This window comes from Carassius carassius, chromosome 41 (genome assembly GCF_963082965.1).
Source record: "Carassius carassius chromosome 41, fCarCar2.1, whole genome shotgun sequence".
NCBI classification, from domain to species: Eukaryota; Metazoa; Chordata; class Actinopteri; order Cypriniformes; family Cyprinidae; genus Carassius; species Carassius carassius.
In genome coordinates this window covers 16,345,830-16,364,971 of record NC_081795.1, presented here as the reverse complement: position 1 = coordinate 16,364,971, position 19,142 = coordinate 16,345,830, and the positions used below count along the sequence as shown (strand labels likewise).

Here is a 19,142-nt window from a genome sequence, read left to right as displayed (position 1 = left end):
ACGTGCCACAGTAAGAGCAGGAGGATCAGGATTTGCTTCTGTTGAACACTTTATATATGTAATATGATTATTGCATGTCCAAAGACTTGCTGGTACGAAATGTTCTCTTTCTTTAACAGTGTATTTCTCTGGTTTAATGATGACCGATTCTTTAGGGAAAACCAAGAAATAGCTGTTCATACCTTCAAAAGTGAAAGGTTATAGACTAGTTTTGATTCCTTTATATACAACATGTTGAAAATCATCATTTACATGTTTAAATATTACAGTGCAGCTGACATCGCAAACACAGTGGTGTATGAGCTGAGTGCTCCTCCTCATGTTCAAGTAAGCATCATCCATCACTGGTTACATCCATCCATTTTGTGGTAAATGTTTGCTGTCACTTCATCAGTGTTCTAAATATGAGATGAATGGAATGTTTTGGTGATAAGAATTTGTCAGAAATTAGAATAATCACTATCATTTGTTCATATGTATTTTGTACTGCCAGCGTTTATTATGCAAATAGCGTAAAACAATAGCCTATTAGTGAAAGAGTCTGACACCTTGTTTTCCTCTAAAAACAGTATAGTGAAGAAAGGTATTAAAAAGCCAGTGGTACTACTACTTTCCAATGTATTTATAGTGTAAATTACAATCATTCAACTCATTTTTTAACTTGCTTTCATTTAAAGACTGTAGCTGTTAAAAATGTAAAGTAAATTCAAATCATGTAGTTTTAAACCAAATAGCCAGATTAGTTATCTAGCCACTTTTTGTACTTTTTACACGCTTTACATTCATTTGAGTTCCTCTGTGGTCTTTAGATGGTCCGTCTCAGCATGTGGACAGAACTCAGCAAAAGCCTCTTGTTCTCATGGGAACACAGTCCCACCCTCTTAACCCCATTTCCATGACTGCAACTGCACTGTGGAAACAATCATGAATTGTCTTTTATGCTCTGTAAGTGATACTATTGTACTGTTTTTGTAATGTATATTATTTCATAATGTCTACACACTCTGAATGCTGGATTATTATTCTGTGTCTGGGAACCTGGGAGCTAGTATGAGACTCCACATTGTTTTAACACACACTCGTTCTGAAACTGCTGAGTACAGCGGGGTTGGGGAGGAGGAAGTTGGTCTGATGTAAGATGGTGTGATGTACCGCGGTAATGAAATATATATGCTTTCAATGGCCCCAAATTTAATTAATCAAGTCCTAATAATGAGGTCAGATCCTCCAAACCCCATAATTCACACCTTCATGTCCAGACATCTACATAAATTAATTTTGAATATTTAAGAACAGCTACTTCATATGGATTGTAACACTGTGATTTAAATCACATCTTCCATTGCATATTTCAAGAACACGTGAGGATCAGCTGATGGGAGATTTGAGTTCAGTGTTACAATACTCATTTAATGTCGGACGGTGGGTTAGGTCCCTAAAGCAGATTATCCATTGAGAAGAATGTGACCCTTAAGTCCACTGGCGAAAACCTAGTAAGGCCAAAGTCTGTGCACACAGTGCACTCGCTAGATTTTTTTTTTTTTTATTTTTTATTTATTTTTTTTATACAGGAGAGCAAATGCTGTAATTAATCAGGTTATCTAGAGGAACACTTAACACTTCATTTATTAAAAACAAAACCCATACTATGAAGCAGAAGAATGTTTTCTCAAACCATTGAAGGTACACCAGTGCTCTTATTTACTTTATTCAGCAATCATGTCACGAATCACATGCTTCATAAAAATGATCTGATCTGTCTGTCTACCATCAAGGGAGCTATAAAAACAGAGTAGATAAAAACATGCTGCTTATTAAAACAATGTTGCTGCATATCGCATGGCAGCCTAGAAGATAATCAACCATTTGGAGCTTCTTGAATTTCACTCTCTCTTAATTTTCCCACGCTTTTCTCGGTTTCCTCGCTCCTTGCTTCTCTTCATTTTCGTGTCACTAGGTCTGCGGGGTGCCTTGGATGGAGTGTTAGTGTGTAGAAGAGGAAACATTGGTCTTGTGTTTATCTCTGGACCCTTCAACTGAAACCTAGTGTCTTTTTCGATCAGAGTCGGGAGGGGTGTTGTGTCTGTAACGTCAGGCAGAACTGCTTCATAGCACATTTTGATTACACGCCTTCCTTTGTTTCTTCTTCCACTGGTGTCCTTCGAACTTTCTGTTGGGTTTTCAAGTGGGTCTGATCCCAGGCGCTCTAGTACGTCTGTTGGCCGGACAGTTGCAGAACCTGTGAACAATATTGGATCCTGAGAGTTGATATTACGAGCTGGTTCTTCTGTAGAGGAAACAATGATTTTCCTCATTCTCTTTCTTCCTACTCTATGCCTCAAACTTGGCCTTTTGGTTCTAACAATGGCCGTTTTTTGTGTAGTAGTGAATACAGGTCCCTTTTCTTCCATGTACTGTGTAATTTGCATCACCTTGTTTCTTACAGCGGCAACTGGACTCTCGGTTGATGACGTTGCGAGGCTGACACCATCAGAAGGACTAGTCGAGAGAGTTTCTTCCTTGAAATAAAATTGGGTGGCTTCTGTGGAAGGGTTGTTTTTTCTTTGCTTTTTCTTTCCGGCTCTTTGTCTCAGCTTAGCTCTGTTCTTATCGTGGAGAGCTGGGGTAATGTGAGCCGCAGGTGAGGAGGAGACTAACTCTGTGTCGTTTGCTTGTCTCTGCTCTAGAATCTCTGGTTCTTTATCTGTCTTTATTGAGGTGGCAATGCTAGCAACATCCTGATTATCATTCACTGTCCTCCGAGGATCATCTTTCATCATCTTATTAGAATTTCCTACAGAGTCTAGCTCACTGTTCATGAAATTATTTTCTTTGATGCTAAACCGATTCTTCTTCGCTGCTTCCTCCCCAAAGTTGTTCTTACCCATGACCTCCTCTGCTTGACCGGTCGACGGCACACTGGCCGTTCCTTCGTCGACCTTTAACACGGCATCAAGTTTTTTATTCTTCTTCCTGCCTTTACCCTTTCCTCTTTTCTTCTTGTTCTCTTTTTTCTTCTTGCTGGAATTTTTCTTCCTCTTCTTCTCTGATGTCTGAGTTTCTCCTTTACCTGTGTCTGCGGACGAGCTTTGAGAGGTGGAGACTGTGGCGAGCACTTTAATGAAATCCTCTGCAGCTGTCACCACGTTCGTGAGCGAGGGCTCTACAGGGGTGGTGGTCTTTGATTCAGGGAATGACGACTGTGTTGTGCTTTCAGCGTTCTGGTTGTCTTCATCTGACTCTTTCTTCTTAGGAGGAGCGATAGTCAATACATCAATAACATCAATGCCTCCAAAGTCATAAGCGTTTGATTCTTTAATCACTGCTACGGGAACTCTGTCATACTTTTTACACCTTTAAGATGGAGAGAAGAGTTCAAAATTGCATTAATTTGGCTATTAATTTGGTTACTGTAGACTGTACACTAGTGTATATGGAAGAATTTAGAACTACACAGAGTTTGATACTTACACCCCATACCAGTGACGCTCAACACACTGCTCTTCAAATGAAAACTCAAAGCAAGGCACTTCCATCACATTAAAGAAAGCTTGTCCGACCACTCGGGATGAAGTGTCATTGACACGTCTCAGGCATTCCTTTAAGCTGTAAGATGCAGATATAAGTGTTCATTAGCTTAAATTAATATGGAGATGATTTAAAATATCTATTTTCTTTTTCAGCATTGTACATAATGATTTCGATTTGATTGCAGCTCTAACATCTTCATCTTCGAACTTTCATTCAAAAACAAACATCAAAAATTGGCAACCTGTTGCAATCGTTAACTTGATTTTTTTTACCTATTATATATATATATATATATATATATATATATATATATATATATATATATATATATATATATATATATATTACGTTTTTAAAGTAGTTTTAATTGAAGTAGGTATCTAGCTTGTCATGCTGCTGGAGGCTGCTGTCATCTATCAAACATACATATTCTGGACCACATCAAACTTACGCATTGTCGCAGTCGCAGTGGCTAAGGGAGTGCCATTTAAAGTTGGTGTATCCATAGTCGGAGGAAAACGCATGGATGACGTATGGGCAGTGATCGTGAACGCGACAACATTTGTCGGTCTCTTCGAATTCGCCTGGGGGGAAATCACATGTATAAACACTTGCTTCAGTACGAAAATTCAACATTTACTCAAGTCAGTGAATTAAAGTCAACTTACCTAACTGATCATAATGATCTGCGATGTTTCCTGCACCACACCAAAGTGTCCCGGGATAAGTGAAGCCTCGCTTCGTTCGCGTCTTTTTATTGTTCGCCGCGTCAGAGTTCGGCTCTTTTGCTTGTTTTGCCGTCGCGATGACGTTTCGGTCGCCTTTTGGTTTCAACTTGTTACAGTTCTCCTTCGCTTCGGACACCCCTGTCAAACTCATCTTCAAATCAGAGCTCATTTGGTTTCTTAGCCCAAGTCTACAAACATGCATGAAGGATTTAACTTGCATTTCGTTTTGGATCACAGAGCAGTCCAGCAGGCGGCCCTCAGAGTCATGCACAGAGCGAACCTCTTGAGCTCCATCGGTGACCTGATGGAGGAGATACTCTCCTACAACCGAGCTTTTGGCGCAAAGAGTGTTATTGAGCATGTAAAAGAGCTCTTTGCTCAATTTTTCTGCATCTATAGCTTGGCCTAAGAATTCGCCCTTAACAAAGTTCCTGTCTAGATAAGACAGAAATACGAAAAACACGGACCACATCGCGGCGGGCGACACTTTCAGCACCACGGACTCTCAGACAGCACCACAGCCTCTCCTGTCCTTCGAGAACCGGCTTCTTTCACCGGCTGCAGTAGGTTTGAATATATTCCCGGTCAGTGATGGGAGGAGCATGTCATTTAACTAACCCTTTCCTCCTCCAATGAACATGAATACACTAATGTGCATCTGTTTCCTCCTCCTATCGTCCGTGTGGCAAGTGTTCAATGTGCAATGATTTCTGATGGATTCTCGTTTCCAATGGATAGAGCATTTGCAAAAGGCAAATTCGCATTTCTCTTATTTGCGAGAGGGAAAGGTTGCAATGCAAAAGCAAAAAAACAATTGAGTAAAAACAATACAACTTTACATCACATCTACAAATACAAAAGCACGATACAGCATAGTTTTCTAAATAAAATGCAAACACAATTTGAGTGTAGGCTCTTTTTAATCAAGTCGTGTTTATTGTGTGCACGCGCACCAGGATATGAATGTAGGCGGGTAATGGATAGCCTATGTGTGTTTTGACCGCAAGTAACCCCATCGCTCCCCACACCTCGAGTTTTACTTTGGTGACGCCGCAAGGAGGAGGTTCCTTTGGCGATTTCCATAGTAACAAGAGATGGGGTGATCCTTCCGACCCAACGAGATTGGGCATTCTAATTTCACAAAAGGAATGGGTAGTGACCTATTGAAACAGTGGGCTTTTTCAGTTCACACCAATGCAGATCTCCATGCAGTTAATGAACTGCTTTTCCTGTGGATCTTAACTTTGAGACTTTAACAGACGCAGGCGCCAAGTGAAAAAGAGTAATTTGAGAAGAGAACGCACGTTTGTCCATATGTATATATATTTGCAATTGTACATGGCTGTTGCGTTCAAACAATTAAATATGTAGCTTCCCATGGCTGTATTTCTTAGAAAAAAAGATCATATGATTAAAATTGTCCATTCCAGATGAGATTTCTTTGAACTCATTATGACAATCTAACAATTGGTACAAGACAGCTGAAAAGGGTACAAACAACGAACTAAAAAAAATAACCAAACAAATCAGGAATTGAGTATCTGCAAGTCCAAAAGCAAAATATTTATGGTCGGTTTTCAAAGAGTCTCCATTGAGTCCAACAGTGGGCTATGCAAAGAATTGGATTGGAAACAAATGATGTAAAACAAAATCACCAGAGGCAACATGCAAAATTGTTGGAAAATCCGCCCGATAGGCCTATTAATTTAATTCTCATTAAAAAGTTTGGCCTGGATATTCATCAGCGCGTGATCCGCATAGGCCTACCTGGCGAACTGTTCACACCACACTGTAATTTTGTAATACGCCTTTTCTTTCAAATGTTTATGATCTACAATAGCACATAAGTTCTTGGGGCATAAATCTGAAATGCTGGAATATGAAAACATTTCTAAAATGATGGCATGACAGCGCAAAACTGTGCTCATTATATCTGGTGTACAGAGGAATCCATTATCTTAAACTGCACATGATTTTCAGGTGATTTTCAGATATACGGTCAAAAAATTTCCCTATATTAAACAATGAAATAAAACAGCTGCTCAATCAAGATGTCGCATATGAAAAATCTCGGCAGAAAATAAAATATAAAAGACCAAAAGATTCAATAGCAAAAATTGTCCATAGAATCATAATTTTGATCTTTTGTGGATCATATGGATGTTCTGTATTAGGCGAGTCCTGCATAATGAGGTGGAAATTCAGTGGAATTTCACTTCATTGGAAAGGCTGCTCCTGGCACCTTGCACTTAAAGACACTTAGTTGTCTAAGCTTTTTGTATCAGGTTTGCCTATTATTATTATTTTTTTCCATAGTTAGCCTATAAGCAATTGAAAGTTATATTCATATGCTATCGTCTAAAAAGTGTGTAACCTATAAGAAGCTTTCAAAACCTATCTGAACCTTTTTTTTTTGACGGTCATTAATTGTTGTAACAATAAAAACTATAGCTATTTTTTCAAAATTGTTGTTAGGCTATAAATGCATTTCTGTTAGCCTACATTAAATATAAAACATCATATGAATTTAATTCTTTCCATTTTAAATTCAATATTCATACTTGATTTCTTACAGCATGTTGTAGTTCTTTTTGTTTTCTTTATAACAGGTAAATCCAAAATGTCTGAAAAAATGCAATAAAATAACTGCAAAACCTAATTTTGGCCTGACTTAAATTGGTTTTCGATATATATGTGTGCGTGTGTACGTGTGTGTACATGTCTTTCTATCCCAATGGGAACTTAAACCTGAATACACACCAACTTATGAGGTTAAGTTAGAAATATATATATATATATATATATATATATATATATATATATATATATATATATATATATATATGTGAATAAATCTGTATACAGAATTTGTTTTTTTTGTTTTTTTTTTGGAGAATTTGAAAATGCTGAAAGTTTTCTGTGAGGCGTACTGTAAGGTGTGGAGCGATACAGCTACAGGTGCATCTAAAAAAATTAATATCATGGAAAAGTTCTTTATTTTTGTAATTTAATTTAAAAAAAAGCAAACTTTCTTATATTCTAGATTCATTGCACACAAATACTGAAATATTTCAAGAGTTTTTTGTTTTAATTCTGATGTTATGACTTACTGCTTAGGAAACTATCTGTATCTAAAAAAAAAAATGAATATTTTCTCAAAGATCAATCAAAAATAATTACAAAACAGAAATGTTCAAGATCTCCAAAGCAGGTTTAATTATGCACTCAATACTTGGTTGGGGCTCCTTCTGCACAAATTACTGCTTCAGTGTGGCGTGGCATGGAGGTGATCAGCCTGGGGCACTGCTGAGGTGTTATTGAAGCCCAGTTTGCTTTGATAGCGGCCTTCAGCTCCTCTGTATTGTTCATCAGATGTTACTTATCTTCCTCTTCACAATACCCCATAGATTCTCTGTGAAGTTCAGGTCAGGTGAGTTCCACTTGGAAGTGGTTTTGGCACTGTGGGCAGGTGCTAAAGTCCTGCTTCAAAATGAAATCAGCATCTCCGTAAAGCTTGTCAGCATATGGAAGCATTAAGTGCTCCAAAATCTCCTGGTAGATGGCTGCATTGACTTTAGACTTGATAAAACACAATGAACCAACACCAGCAGACGCCACAGCCCCCGAAATCATCACTGACTTCATAAACTTCACACTGAACTTCAGGCAGCTTGGATTCTGTGCCTCTCCAGTCTTACTCCAGACTCCAGAGATTTCCAAATGAAATGCTGAATTTACTTTCATCTGAAAAGAGGACTGTGGACCACTGAGCAACAGTCCAGTTCTTTTTCTCCTTACCCCAGGTGAAATACTTCTGATGTTTCCTTCTGGTTCAGAAGTGGCTTGACAGCTGTAGCACATTTTTTCTGAAGACATCTAAGTGTGGTGACTCTTGATGCACTGACTCTGCCTTCAGTCCACTCCTTGTGAAGCTCTCCCAAGTTCTTGAATCAGCTTTTCCTGACAATATTCCCAAGGCTGTGGTCAGCCCTGTTGCTTGTGCACCTTTTCCTACCACACTTTTCCCTTCCAGTCAACTTTCTATGAAAATTTTTTGATACAGCACTATGTGAAAAGCCCACCCTTTCAGCAGTGACCTTCTGTGGCTTACCCTCCTTGTGGAGGGTGTTGCTGATTGCCTTCTGGACAACGGTAGAGTTAATAGTCTTTCCCATAATTGTGGTCGCATGTTCTAACCTAGCCCAAGAATTATACTCGAAATTAATCAAGTCAAGTCAAGTCTGCTTTATTGTCAATTGTTCCACATGTACAGTACATACATACAGAGAATTGATATAAAATATAAAATACTATAGTATAGTATAGTATTCCAGAATGGAAGTTTTCACAGTTCCCCAAAAGAGACAAGAGGGCTGGTACCTGCCTCTTATGGCACCAAACACAAAGGGACCGAAGTTTTTATGGCTTGATCCATCAAGAATATATTGCAATTTGCAGGTAAACAATCATTCTTGTTGCACGCCAAACTTTTCTCAGTATAGACCTATGCATGTACGTTATTGAATAACCTAGCTTTAAAACGGCGTATCTTGAAGTATCTTGTCTTATAGTTTATGATCTCTGCTCACTGTTTTCTGTCACTCCTAACTGATCCAGGCACTGTCAGATTGCGTAAACTACTGGAAACTAATAGAAGAGTCTGTTAATGTGTTAAAGCCAAGTACTGATGTATGTAAGCTCATATATTGTCACTGGTTGAAAATGCATTATCAAATACTGGGAAAAGGGCATTTAAAGTTGAAAGTTAAAAGATATTATAATCAAATTAATCTTTTTACATATCATATTTGCAGTGATTTATGATCAATGATCAGTCAACTCTGTCTTATTTTACTATATAATCCCATCACATAATGACTGCAGAACCGTGTTTTTGTGTTATTGATGCATCTGATTCTTAGTGACAGAGCAAAATGTGATATTTCTGATTCTAATATTTTATGATGTCCTTCAGGTCTGGGTTCTAATAGTAGACCAGTGGATTGAGACTGGAAGAACTATGAGAACAGCTATCAAACTGGTGGAGAATCAATGAGCTACTGTTGTAGGTGAGCATAAAAGAGCTAATGCAATAAAAACAAAAGTGTTTTGAGACCTGATGAACTTAGTTGCTGCCCCTCTCTACCAGAAACCTTTGTATCTTTATATGTTGAATCTCCCTTTAGTGCACTATTAAGATACTGACTGGCGAGAGATTATTGACATTCTTGTAACATCACTTGCTGCAAGATGCAACACAAGGGATTTGGACAGCTGTTTTCTGTGAGTGTGTTATAGCTCCTGTTCACTTATCACTTATCAGTAGTGTTGATTAAGTTGGTAAAATGAGTGTTGGTATTTCTCTATTCTTTGCAGGCATTGCTGCGTGGCCATTGAAAACAGTGAGGGAGGAAAGTGGCTGAAGGAAAACTATAAATATTCCCACTGCATTCCAAATAAGATGCAGTCTCAGATTGACAGTCAATACCTGGAGTCTTTTAAGAACTTTAGTGGTTAAAAATAAAGAAATAAGGGGAACATTTAATGTAATGTTTTTAATTTTAAAGGGATTTAGCCATTGAATCATTTGCAGGTTGTGACAAAGATTATTGTATGCGAATAAGTATGAATCTTGTGAAGACTGATCTTTTCATTTCAATTTAAATGGATCTGATCCAGTACATTTTTCATGTTTTAAGCATTCAGTCATATTGGTCATAAATGGTCTGTTGTTGTTACACTAAAATACCAGTAGAGGTCGCTATCAGATTGTATTTACTCGCTTGAAAATGTTAAAATAATCAATAATAATGAATTTCATATAAACTAAAGATTTGATCAAAATATTAACAGTATTAAGATCAGTATTTCATTAGAAAAAAACATTATTATGATATATTAACACATTTGTGTAAACATTTATCGAGAGGTTTTTAAAGAATTAAATAAATGGCTCATTTAAAGAGAAACATTTTATTAAGAATAAAAATGTCAGTCACAGGAAACAAAGTATATAAGCCCTAATACTTTTAATATATTTAAAGCAATAATTTTAACATGTACCAAAAAAATTCTATATAACTTTTTAAGGAAAATGACCGTTTTAATAAACAAGATTTTTGATATAGAAAAATACATGTATCACTGTTATTGCTTTTTGTGCAACTCATGCATGATCCTCTTGTGTACCTTTTAAAATCACTACTGATTGTAAACTAAGCAAACGTGAGATAAAACACAGTTGAATAATCACTTATTACTGAGCATAAATCTTGTGGGAAAACCGAATACTGCTTTGCCAGAAAAAATGCAAACCACAAGTTTTCCAACAGAGGAATGTTTTCTTTCATCCAGCAGATATTCAGTTTCACCCTATGAATAACAAACCATGCTGCTCTGTGCACAGTCACATAGTTGGAATACTGTCCATCCAACTTTTCTTATCTTATAGATTCTACCAATGTATGTTTATGTACATTTGTGTGTATGTTTGCTTTGGTATGTTGGTGCAAATGTTTGCTGTCTTTACTGACAACAGTTGGTCTGTTTCCTCTTGGAAGTTGCAGACATGTTATTTGAGTTGCTGTTGATTTCTGTGTGGAGAAAATAGAGTTCAATTTAAATTCAGAGACAATGTGACTATTCTTCAGTGCATCTTTTTCTACAGATAATAACTGCTTCATGATCTTTTATATGTATAAACTCTGAAACAACTTTTCTCTATTCATGAATTCAGAACAGTCAGGCAGGGGAACCAGTAATATTTCATGATAATACAATTCCAATGGATTAAATAATGTTGTTAAAGGAAGAGTTCACTTAAAATGTTCTCATCCTCAGGCCGTCCGAGATAATAGATGAGTTTGCTTCTTCAACTGGACAGATTTTGAGAAATTTAGCATTACATCAGTCCAAACAGCTGATAAAAACATCACAATAATCCACAGGACTTCAGTCCATCAATGAATGTCTTGTGAAGGGAAAAGCTTTGTGTTTGTTATAAATAAATCCATTGAGACATTTTTAATTTCTGACAAAAATATGAGTTTATCCATAATATGGCTTTCTCCAGTTAAAAAGCTGAGACATATACACAGAAAAAGCATCATTTACAAGCGACGTTTTATCAGCTGTTTGGACTCTCTTTCTGACGGCACCCATTCACTACAAAGGATCCATTGGTGAGCAAATAATGTAATGCTACGTTTCTCCAAATCTGTTCTGATGAAGAAACAAGATTGAAGGTGAATGCATTTAACAAATGTTCATTTTGGGGTGATCTTTAATGTACTTACGAACAACTTCCCCAATACGTCTGGATCCAGTTTTCTCCAGTTCTGCCAGAACATTTGCCTCAAACGTTAAAGATGCCACTCTGAAGAAAAACTCTCTTACATTCTCCCCTACAGTCACAGAAAGAGTTATTCATCTAAATAAACAGTAGCAACCCCTAGGGTTTCCCAAATACTTTGTGACTTTGTAATTGATTATTTACACAGAATTGATACAAATCCCGTTAACATATAATACACTGTAACAACGTCTCTAGTCAGGATCTCACCAGACAAGGCGGACACAGCCCAATACTCTGCTTTCATCTGATCTGCCATTTTAATGGCATCCTGCTCAATTAGTGTATACTGTGCAGGAGACTGCAGGAAAGACACACATATATAAATATATACATAAAGTATATGGGAGAAAACAGTATTGGATTATGCATGGCCATGAATTTTAATATAAAAACATGTAAGTGTAATGTCAATTCAAAAATGTAAAAAAAAAAAAAAAGATCACTCACACTCAGATCTTTCTTTGTGCCTACTAAGAAGAGTAATACACTGGTAGGATCATTCTCTTTCATTGCGTCCTCCAGCCATTGCCTTTAGAAGAGGATGATACATTTTCAAAGCTTGAAGCATGCTGTGTATCCATTAACCCAGAGGGCAGAATAACTGCGATGATGTCATTTACCTCGTATGCTCCAGTGAAGCCACATCAGTCAAATCAAACACAATGATTACAGCTGTAAAACAGGAATGGGGAAATTATATCAATACATCAAAGGTAAAAAAAAATACAAAAACTTTATTATATTTTTATTACTTTTACCAGATTTAGATATATTATATATTATAGTGTATATAGTGTAAACTATTGTTAAACAAAAAAATATATACTTTTTAAAAATAACAATCCAGTGAGTCGTATACCCTGAGCTCCTCTGTAGTATGTAGAGGCAATGCATTTAAATCTCTCCTGTCCTGCAGTGTCCCACCTGAAAAATTCAAACAAACACTTACTTGAAATAATTATCGAAAATACTTGTTTTAGAGACTGTCATAAAAATGTACTTACAGTTGTAAGCTGAAAGGGACCCCAAGAACTTCAAACCTCTCCATTTCAAAGTCCACACCAATGGTGGCCTTGTAATTTTTGTCAAAGACATCTTTACAAAATCTTATAAAAAATAAAAACAGTAGATTAAATCACTATATTCAGCCAAACAATAACTGAAAAGCAAGCTCAATTCTTTGATATGGCTATTAAATATTAACCGGTTAACTCTATAGTTTTGGTCACCTATTAATTAGACAGGTTTTCCCCACCGCCAGATCACCCACTACAATGACCTTTGAGATCTTAAACCTATTGGACAAAACAGGGGGGGAAAGGCACGGAATAAAACAATGCTGCATAAACCATCCAAACAGTTCTGAAAGTATCCTCAAAAGACTGTTTGACCAGAAGATATCATCCCACCCCACAGTTCCTGTCCTCTGCTGCTGACAGGCCGTCTTCACCTTCCCGTGGAACTCATCCTCTGTGTTCAAAGCAGCACCTTTACTGAAGCACTACAACAGGAGTGAACATTAACACCCATTACTTCAGTAAGCACTCGAGGAAATGGATTCAGATCGGTTAAGTTGGATGGGTTACAGAACAAACAATAAGTTGAGCATCAGTGAATTGTGTGTAAAGGATGTACCTTGGGAAGCTGGCTGATGACGCGGTCTTTCCGTACAGGGGGCAGTACACTCATGATGATGCTTCTGCAGGAGAAACGCAAAGTTAGGAATCACAGCTTGGCATTTTGTAACATTGCACACCATTAAAGAAGAAATGAGTAATGGCTGCTCAGAATGAGGCAAACTTGCAGGTTTAAAATAAAGGTCTATCTTTCAGTTTAGCGCGTTACTCGTGTGTAAGTTTAACAGTCATAAAACAACGAACATGTCGGATTAGTTTTAATTTAAATAGCCTTGTTGCATACCAGAGCTGCATGGTGTTGACTCACTAATCTGTATCTGTTAATCCTACAGTAAATCTGAGAACAAAGAGAAAACTCTAATTTGTGGCAAAACCTTTCTGAGGCCTCTTTTTATACTTTTGGTGCAATACGTGCGTCTAGCCTACCTTATTATATTAACAACATAAGTATTAAGTATAATAGTTTTATGACTGATGTAGGCTACATAAACATTTTTAAGAACAAAAGACAGTCCATTCTTTCTAGTCGAACACAATCCGTGCTACAAACAAACGTGTAGGCTACTTCTTACCTCAGTACTTTATGCTTCTGTGAATATGTAGCGCTAGTTTCCTGAGACAAACACGTTTGAAACGCCTTTAAGGAAAGAAGAATAAAAAGGAAAAGAAACAAAACAGAGGAGGGGGTATCAGGCGTTTTCTAGCATTCAAGCATCGAGAACAGTTTCCAAGTTTCTGAAGAAAACGGCAGGATATCCCGACCGACGGAAGCGCTGTGAGCGGCGGACAGATGGATTCGTCTGCTCCAGTCCCCCGGTCTCTCCCCACCAAAACCAGGAAAGAGGGATAGAAGACGCCTCCTACAGTCCCCAGCGTTTTCAGACCGGTTACAGCAGATATAACACTGTTGTTACCGTACTTTTCTTTTAATACTGTGATTTCTAAGGTACTACTGATAGGCGCTAACGTTAAAAAAAAAATATTTAAATGAGTTTAGAAACATTATATATACACAATATGATTGTCTTTTTTTTTTTACTGTAATGCTATTTTTAAATAAAAACAAATTAACACTTTCATTCAGAAGTTATGCACATGACAGTAAAGACATTTCTTGTTTCAGCTCGTCGATGTCGCCTGAACCAAAAAAGTGCCACACAGAAATATTAAACAGTTTTAAACATTGATAATAATCTAAACTGTTTCTTGGACAACAAATCAGCATTTAAAACTTATGATATGATTTTCATTATTATTATTTCTTTATTTGAAAGGGGACAGTGTACATTAATAAACATTAAAACAATGTAAATGTACCCGAGTTAGCTCAAAAGTGCTAATTTTCATCGGTAGTCCCCCAGCCAGATTTAAACAAGGCAAACTTTAAAAATAATCACAAGTACAAAATCACACACAATAATAAAAATAAAATTGCATACAACAAATTAAGGTTAATAAGTACAATTCATATAAAAATGATATAATATTTAAATACACACATAAAAGCATTAGTGCCCACAAGTTTGGCTCTCTACAAGCCATTTTTTTGCATTCTTTTTGAATGAAAAGAATGACGAGGACTCTCTAATGATTGCCGGTGTTCTGACAAATAATGCTACCTATCAGATTATGCTACCAACACTGTATTTATCATACTGTAAGGGTAGGTTTAGGGTTGGGGTAGGTGTACATGTTAATAAAGCCTCACACCTTATTAATATCATGCATGAAGCAAAATCTGATAGGTAACACTTTTCGCTATCGAATTATGCTACCATTGGTTTTAATGGGAGGTAGCATTTTTCGACAAGGCAGCACAAATCGACAGAACACCGGCACTGTGTTCCATTGCTGAACTGCTCTTACGGAGAAGACAGCCTGACCAAAAGCTGTTTTTCTCCGGGGTATGATGCAGTCTTCCCTCACTGCCCCTCTAGTTACCCTAACCTCACTGGATCTAAAATGTATAAAATCACATAGTGGAGGAGGAAGTTCTAAACCATATCTAATTTTATAAATTAAACAAATGTTTTTGAATTTTATTAGATTATCCCAAGTAAGTAACTGATATTTACTCAGAATACTACAGTGGTGGTAGTGATATGGTTTTTTATCCAGTATTTTTAATGCTTGTTTATATAATCTTTCTAAAGGTTTTATTGTTGTAGAGTGAGTATTGGACCAGCTTATTAAACAATATGTTATGTGGGATAAAATCATGGAAAAGAAATATAATTTAGCAGCTTCTGTTGACATGAAATCTCTAATGAATCTGAAATTTGCTAGACTGAACTTAATCCTATTACTAACTGTTTTGATGTGAGTTTTGAAATTGAGATTTGACTCTATATATAATCCTAAATATTTATATTCTGTGACGACCTGTAACCTTTCTCCAGATATAAAAATTTCAGGTTCTATATTTATATTGTTTTTTAGAAAAAAACATGGTAACTGTTTTAGATATATTCAATTGCAGACAGGATTGTTCAAGCCAGATTGAAATCGATGACATGGCCTCAGTTAGTTTAGAGGCAACTTCCTCTGCAGATTTTCCATAGGCCAAAATAACTGTGTCGTCTGCATACATCAAAGTGTCACAGTTCTTACACAAAGATGGTAACTCGTTAATGTATAAACTAAAAAGAATTGGACCTAAAATTGAACCCTGTGGAACACCAGTTGATAATAGTAAGGGGGTGGAATTATATTGGTCAATTCTTACACTTTAAGAACGAGATAAAAGATATGAGTTAATAAGACTAATAAATTTTAAAGAAATTAAATGCATGAAGTTTATGCAGTAAAACTGAATGGTTAACTGTATCGAATGCTTTACGAAGATCTAAAAATATTCCTCCCACTATCCCTCCTTTGTCTATATTTGATTTAACCTTTTCCAGAAAATAACATGTTGCTGTCTCTGTAGAATGATAAGCCCTAAACCCAAACTGCATTGAGTGCAAAGGAAAAGAACTGCAATTAAGATGATTGATGATTTGTTTAGCAACCAATTTTTCAAAAACTTTAGATACTGTTGGCAAAATGGTAATCGGTCGGTAATTAGATGTAAGAAGGGAGTTGCCACCTTTAAATATAGGAATGACACTAGCAATTTTCCATGACTCAGGAAATTTCCCTTGATCTAGTGACACATTGATGATATGTGTTAATGGACCCTTAATTGACTGACCTATTTGTTTTAGCATAAGTGTATCCATCCCATACACATCTTTTGCTCTTGAAGACTTAAGCTCTATAATTGCCTTTTCCACATCGGATATAGATACAGATTTTGGATATAGTGGGGGCTCAATTAACACATCTAAAGTAATGACAAGTAAGTTGTTATATTTCACATATTATAGTATCCACAGAATCAACAAAATACTCATTTAGTGTCTGTGCCACAGCAGCTGGATCCTGCAAAAGCATGCCATTATTCTTTAGTTGTATTGAATTATTACTAGAAGAAGTTTAACCTGTTAATTTATTAATCTGATCCCAAGTCGCTTTTGAGTTTCCATGACAATTTTTAAAAATTGTGATAAAAAAGTCTGCCTTTGCTTTTCGTAGTTGTCTTATCACTCTATTTCGTAATGAAGCAATTTTTTTTCTCTCACACGATAGTTTTGATTTTATGGCTTTTTTAAGAGCATTGTCTCTGTCTTTCATTAACTGTTTAATATCATCACTGAGCCAGGGAAGTGAACACTTTCTGTTTTTATGTTTAACTGTCACTGCAAATTCCTTAATTTTTGTTTGTAAGCATTCAGTAAATTTCTGACTAATTATTTCCAATTCATTGTCCAATAATAGAGTGTACCAGTTCATATTTCTTATTGCAGAATGAAATTGATCCTGTTTGCTCCTTGGAATGCCAATGAACTCCTTTTTTCCGGAATAAGCTGCAAATCGCTTTCTGGTTAATTTTCTTGTTATAAGCACCATGTTATGATCTGAAAGACCAGTTAACATATTGTACGATTTTGTAATCCGTTCCGGGTGATTGGTAAAGATTGAGTCAATTAAGGTGCTAGAATTGTTTGTAATCCGTGTTGGTCCTTTAACCATCTGGACAAGATTAAATCCCTCCATAATTTGCTGCAGTTTTTTCCTTGTACTATTATCGTCCCAGTGTAGATTAAAATCGCCCATCACTATAACCTCCTTTTTAAAATCACACTGCTTTAACATTTCCTTGAACTTGTCATACTTGTCATTGTTTTTCAGTATACCGTAGAAACATGGAAAAAATAATCTACAAATACTGAAGCAGCAAACTTTGCAAAACACAACATTTTTGTGCAGTAAAGCATGCTATTTCTTTCTCAGCCACCAGAGAGCGCCATATTGCAACGCCATAAGTTTTTTTTTTTTCGCTTTATATACAGGTCCTTCTCAAAAAATGTGCATATTGTGATCAAGTTCATTATTTTCCATAATGTAATGATAAAAATTAAACTTTCATATATTTTAGATTCATTGCACACCAACTGAAATATTTCAGGTCTTTTATTGTTTTAATACTGATGATTTTGGCATACAGCTCATGAAAACCCAAAATGCCTGTCTCAAAAAATTTGCATATTTCATCCGACCAATAAAAGAAAAGGGTTTTTAATACAAAAAAAGTCAACCTTCAAATAATTATGTTCAGTTATGCACTCAATACTTGGTCGGGAATCCTTTTGCAGAAAAGACTGCTTCAATGCGGCGTGGCATGGAGGCAATCAGCCTGTGGCACTGCTGAGGTGTTATGGAGGCCCAGGATGCTTCGATAGCGGCCTAAAGCTCATCCAGAGTGTTGGGTCTTGCGTATCAACTTTCTCTTCACAATATCCCACAGATTCTCTATGGGGTTCAGGTCAGGAGAGTTGGTAGGCCAATTGAGCACAGTAATACCATGGTCAGTAAACCATTTACCAGTGGTTTTGGCACTGTGAGCAGGTGCCAGGTCGTGCTGAAAAACGAAATCTTCATCTCCATAAAGCTTTTCAGCAGATGGAAGCATGAAGTGCTCCAAAATCTCCTGATAGCTAGCTGCATTGACCCTGCCCTTGATAAAACACAGTGGACCAACACCAGCAGCTGACATGGCACCCCAGACCATCACTGACTGTGGGTACTTGACACTGGACTTCAGGTATTTTGGCATTTCCTTCTCCCCAGTCTTCCTCCAGACTCTGGCACCTTGATTTCCGAATGACATGCAAAATTTGTCCATAAGTCCAGTGCTGCTTCTCTGTAGCCCAGGTCAGGCGCTTCTGCCGCTATTTCTGGTTCAAAAGTGGCTTGACCTGGGAAATGCGGCACCTGTAGCCCATTTCCTGCACACGCCTGTGCACGGTGGCTCTGGATGTTTCTACTCCAGACTCAGTCCACTGCTTCCACAGGTCCCCCAAGGTCTGGAATCTGTCCTTCTCCACAATCTTCCTCAGGGTCCGGTCACCTCTTCTCGTTGTGCAGCGTTTTTTGCCACACTTTTTCCTTCCCACAGACTTCCCACTGAGGTGCCTTGATACAGCACTCTGGGAACAGCCTGTTCGTTCAGAAATTTCTTTCTGTGTCTTACCCTCTTGCTTGAGGGTGTCAATGATGGCCTTCTGGTCAGCAGTCTTACCCATGATTGCGGTTTTGAGTAATGAACCAGGCTGGGAGTTTTTAAAAGCCTCAGGAATCTTTTGCAGGTGTTTAGAGTTAATTAGTTGATTCAGATGATTAGGTTAATAGCTCGTTTAGAGAACCTTTTCATGATATGCTAAATATTTGAGATGGGAATTTTGGGTTTTCATGAGCTGTATGCCAAAATCATCAGTATTAAAACAATAAAAGACCTGAAAAATATTAGTTGGTGTGCAATGAATCTGAAATATATGAAAGTTTAATTTT

At 37.0% G+C, this 19,142-nt stretch overlaps 2 protein-coding genes across 3 annotated transcripts; both read right to left on the bottom strand.

The window, feature by feature from the left end:
- Positions 1-1,679: 1,679 nt before the first annotated feature.
- On the bottom strand, positions 1,680-5,077 carry LOC132122875 (uncharacterized). The gene is made up of 4 exons (XM_059533367.1): positions 4,200-5,077; positions 3,983-4,115; positions 3,472-3,606; positions 1,680-3,354 (listed from the first exon to the last, which is right to left on the bottom strand). Exons 1-4 carry the CDS (start codon positions 4,729-4,731, stop codon positions 1,884-1,886), a joined length of 2,271 nt encoding a protein of 756 aa, XP_059389350.1. The 5' UTR covers positions 4,732-5,077; the 3' UTR covers positions 1,680-1,883.
- Positions 5,078-10,502: 5,425 nt separating this feature from the next.
- On the bottom strand, positions 10,503-13,375 carry LOC132123291 (ras-related protein Rab-34-like). Of its 2 annotated transcripts, none has more exons than XM_059533845.1 (10): positions 13,249-13,375; positions 13,023-13,114; positions 12,843-12,911; positions 12,618-12,719; positions 12,473-12,537; positions 12,234-12,285; positions 12,061-12,142; positions 11,821-11,911; positions 11,555-11,662; positions 10,503-10,852 (listed from the first exon to the last, which is right to left on the bottom strand). In XM_059533845.1, exons 1-10 carry the CDS (start codon positions 13,300-13,302, stop codon positions 10,785-10,787), a joined length of 783 nt encoding a protein of 260 aa, XP_059389828.1. In that variant the 5' UTR covers positions 13,303-13,375; the 3' UTR covers positions 10,503-10,784. The 2 variants fall into 2 exon arrangements, with proteins under 2 accessions (XP_059389828.1, XP_059389831.1); XM_059533848.1 differs by having other exon boundaries at positions 12,843-12,908.
- Between the last annotated feature and the right edge of the window lie 5,767 nt (positions 13,376-19,142).